The 3,075-nt window shown below is 37.7% G+C and overlaps 1 protein-coding gene across 1 annotated transcript; it reads right to left on the reverse strand.

Annotated features, from left to right (window-relative positions):
- Nucleotides 1-1,817: 1,817 nt before the first annotated feature.
- On the reverse strand, nucleotides 1,818-2,771 carry LOC141673806 (uncharacterized). The gene has a single exon (XM_074480542.1). The coding sequence runs from the start codon at nucleotides 2,769-2,771 to the stop codon at nucleotides 1,818-1,820; it is 954 nt and encodes a 317-aa protein (XP_074336643.1).
- Between the last annotated feature and the right edge of the window lie 304 nt (nucleotides 2,772-3,075).

Here is a 3,075-nt window from a genome sequence, read left to right on the forward strand (position 1 = left end):
AAGGATGTAAAATATATTTAGGAGCGAAGAGTAAAATTTTTTTGATTTAGCACGAGATCTTTAAAGAATATTTCTGATATATTCCTTATTCGAGCTTGTGCCTTATTGATGTTACAACTGTGATCTAAAAAATATCATATCTTGATATTTCTTATTTGATCAAATTGCCTTAGAGATATATTCCATAAAACATAATTTTAATGTTTTTAGAATATTGGAATATCTCTTTTATAAATAGTCTTGAAAATAATTTAGCTGGTTTGACTATTTGACTTTGATCTGGATCAATTAAAATCATGTCCTAATGGAGATGTTCTAAATGTACTTAAATTTAATGTTTAATCGTACAATTACCAAAATAAATAATTTATCGAAGATATCCTTTCAGCTTTAAAGACCCTCTTAAGATTATGCAGCTTTTTAGTCACCTGGAATATTCGGACACCCCAAATACTTTTCCTCCACTCACCAGAAACCAGATCCACAAAGTTATCCCGAAAAGCCAAAAATTTATTAAATTTAAACGATCTTTTGCACTTTCGAACCTCCCTCTGCAAAACAACCACTGCTGGACTGTGATCACTCACTCCTCTAGGAAAAAATTTAGCCGAAGCACCCTGAAATTTAAGAAATAAATGAGAGTTAGCCATAACTCTGTCCAACTTTTTACCCACTCCTACAGCATTAGGAGTACCCCACCAAGTAAATTGAATCCCGGAATACACCATATCCTGAACTTCAACAAAATTAACACACTCCGTGAACTATCGCGTGGCAACAGTATGATCCCCCACACCTCCAACCATTTCCGAATCATGCAAAATAACATTAAAATCGCCCATTAAAATCTACGGGGAATTTTCAGTAAACATACTATAGGCCTTAATATAATGCCACAAAGCCCTCCTGTCAACATGTTTATTAGCCGCATAAACAATAGAATAATGGAACAAAATTTTACTTTCTAAACAAGTAATAATGCAGTGAATACTTGCTCAGACGAAAAAATCTCTAACACCTCAAAAAAAGCCGGGTTCCAACCCACTACTATTCGACAACCCTTACAACAATACTCATAATTTGAGAAACAATCCCACGATCTAAACAATCTCCTGAACACATTATTAACTCTCTCTTTCTCCACATGAGTTTCAATCAAGGCGCACAAACCAATTTGATTATCTAGGATCAAATCCTCTACTTTTTTTCAGGGCTGATTAAACCCTCTAACATTCTGAAAGGCAATTTTATCCATAAAAGAATTTACCTAAATCCACAAACAGACCTATCAATCAGATCTCCAGGTTATCCTGAAGCTCCTCCTCCTCCGATACCCAGTCTCGCATTTCTCTATCTTTACCCCGGTCAAAAATTCCTCTGACTCGTCTGGAACTAAGCTATACTCCTGCTCTTTATTCATACTACAATCAATAAGCTTACCGTGAATACTATTAATCTGTTTTTTTTCTCTCTTATCAATAATACGCTCCATGAAGACCACCTTATCCTTCGACAAAAGACTACCACTATAAACATAGTCTGTCACTTTTTTTATGAAGAATATTCGTTACTGAATCCCGCCTTACCTCATCAAACGAATCTCCTCCCAGCTGCCTCTCCTCTGTTAAATCTTCGATAACCATAGCATTATCTGGCTCCACTCTAGCTAATATATTATGCTAACTTCCTGTTGCTTCATTCGAACCATCAGTCCTTTTAAGGATATGAACTGGAGATTTCCGAGAAAATTGAGTCTCTGAACTACTCTTCAACTTCGACAAAGCACCTCCATGCAAATCCCCTAATTCTCTATACCCCTAAACACCCAGCCCCTTCAGACGACCTTCTCGGTAATTTCCCACATCCTGATCCCTATTTACTTCAATTAATTCCTCCATATTCTCAGCATCGAGGATATCAAATCTATTCTGCACCCCTATCTTCCCCTGACTTCGATTATTAACTTCTCGATAGTTAACAGCCTTCAAGGAACCAGACTTATTCCCCCGGTCTTGATTATCTCTAATCACCACACCTTTATTAATATATCTAAATTGATTCTTACCACCAACTCCTCCCCTACTAAATCTCTGGTTACCTCTATTATTTTCCACTACTTTTTCTTTACCACATCTCTGCACAACTTGAAACTCATCCTCTGGAATAGCCGAATTTGACCCTCCTCCAGGCACAGACTCCTTCGATTTATTCTCCTGAATTTTATTGGCTGCTACAACTGGACAAACATGGAGAGAATGCCCAAATTTAAGACATTGGCCACACCACGAAGGCCTCCAAGGATACTCAACCTTAAAACAGACTTCCACCTCCTTATCTCCATTAACACCAGGGATAAGCACAAACAAATTATCCGATAATTTCCGTGTAGCTTCAACTTCTATAAGTAACTTAGCAAAACTCAATCTACCCGTAGCCATTCTACACATTTGTTCCGTTAGTGAATCAGCCATGAAAATATTACCCACCCCACTTTCAATATGACTTAAACCTTCCTTATTCCAATATTGTAACGGAATATTGAATATTTTGCCCCACAGCGGAATAACTCCCGGAACCTCTTTCGACAACACCACTTGAGAATGCCATCTCTGCAAAATTAGGGGCTTCCCTTCCACCATATATACTCCCTCCTCTAACACAGCCAATAAATCTTGCTCATTCAAAAACATAAAGAAAAAGAACCCATCATCATTCATAATAACATCAAGTAATCCTCGTTTAGCCCATCTCCTCTTAGCATTACATTGCATTACATGAAAAGCCACTCTTCTTTCAAAAAATAACCAATCAGACAATTCTCCCACGCCTTTCGCCCCTGAATATCAACTTGCACAGGTGGTTTAATAATAATTCTTCCATTTACAACTTCTGGAGTGTGATATTCAAAGCTGATACGCTTCTCGCCCTCCTTCTTCTTCAACAAATCTGCCCAGACTTTCTCAGACCCCTGATTTTCTTGTCCCTGTTACAGCAAGCTCGACGACTTATCGGACCTTAAGTTCTAGTCCTCCAAATTCCCCTGAGTTGAACTCAAATTAATTTTCGACCTCACAG

Source organism: Apium graveolens, chromosome 7, assembly GCF_009905375.1.
Source record: "Apium graveolens cultivar Ventura chromosome 7, ASM990537v1, whole genome shotgun sequence".
NCBI classification, from domain to species: domain Eukaryota; kingdom Viridiplantae; phylum Streptophyta; class Magnoliopsida; order Apiales; family Apiaceae; genus Apium; species Apium graveolens.

Bases quoted from the DNA above. Each gene is read 5' to 3' on its own strand.
- LOC141673806 (XM_074480542.1), bottom strand. From the start codon at position 2,771: ATGCAATGTAATGCTAAGAGGAGATGGGCTAAACGAGGATTACTTGAT.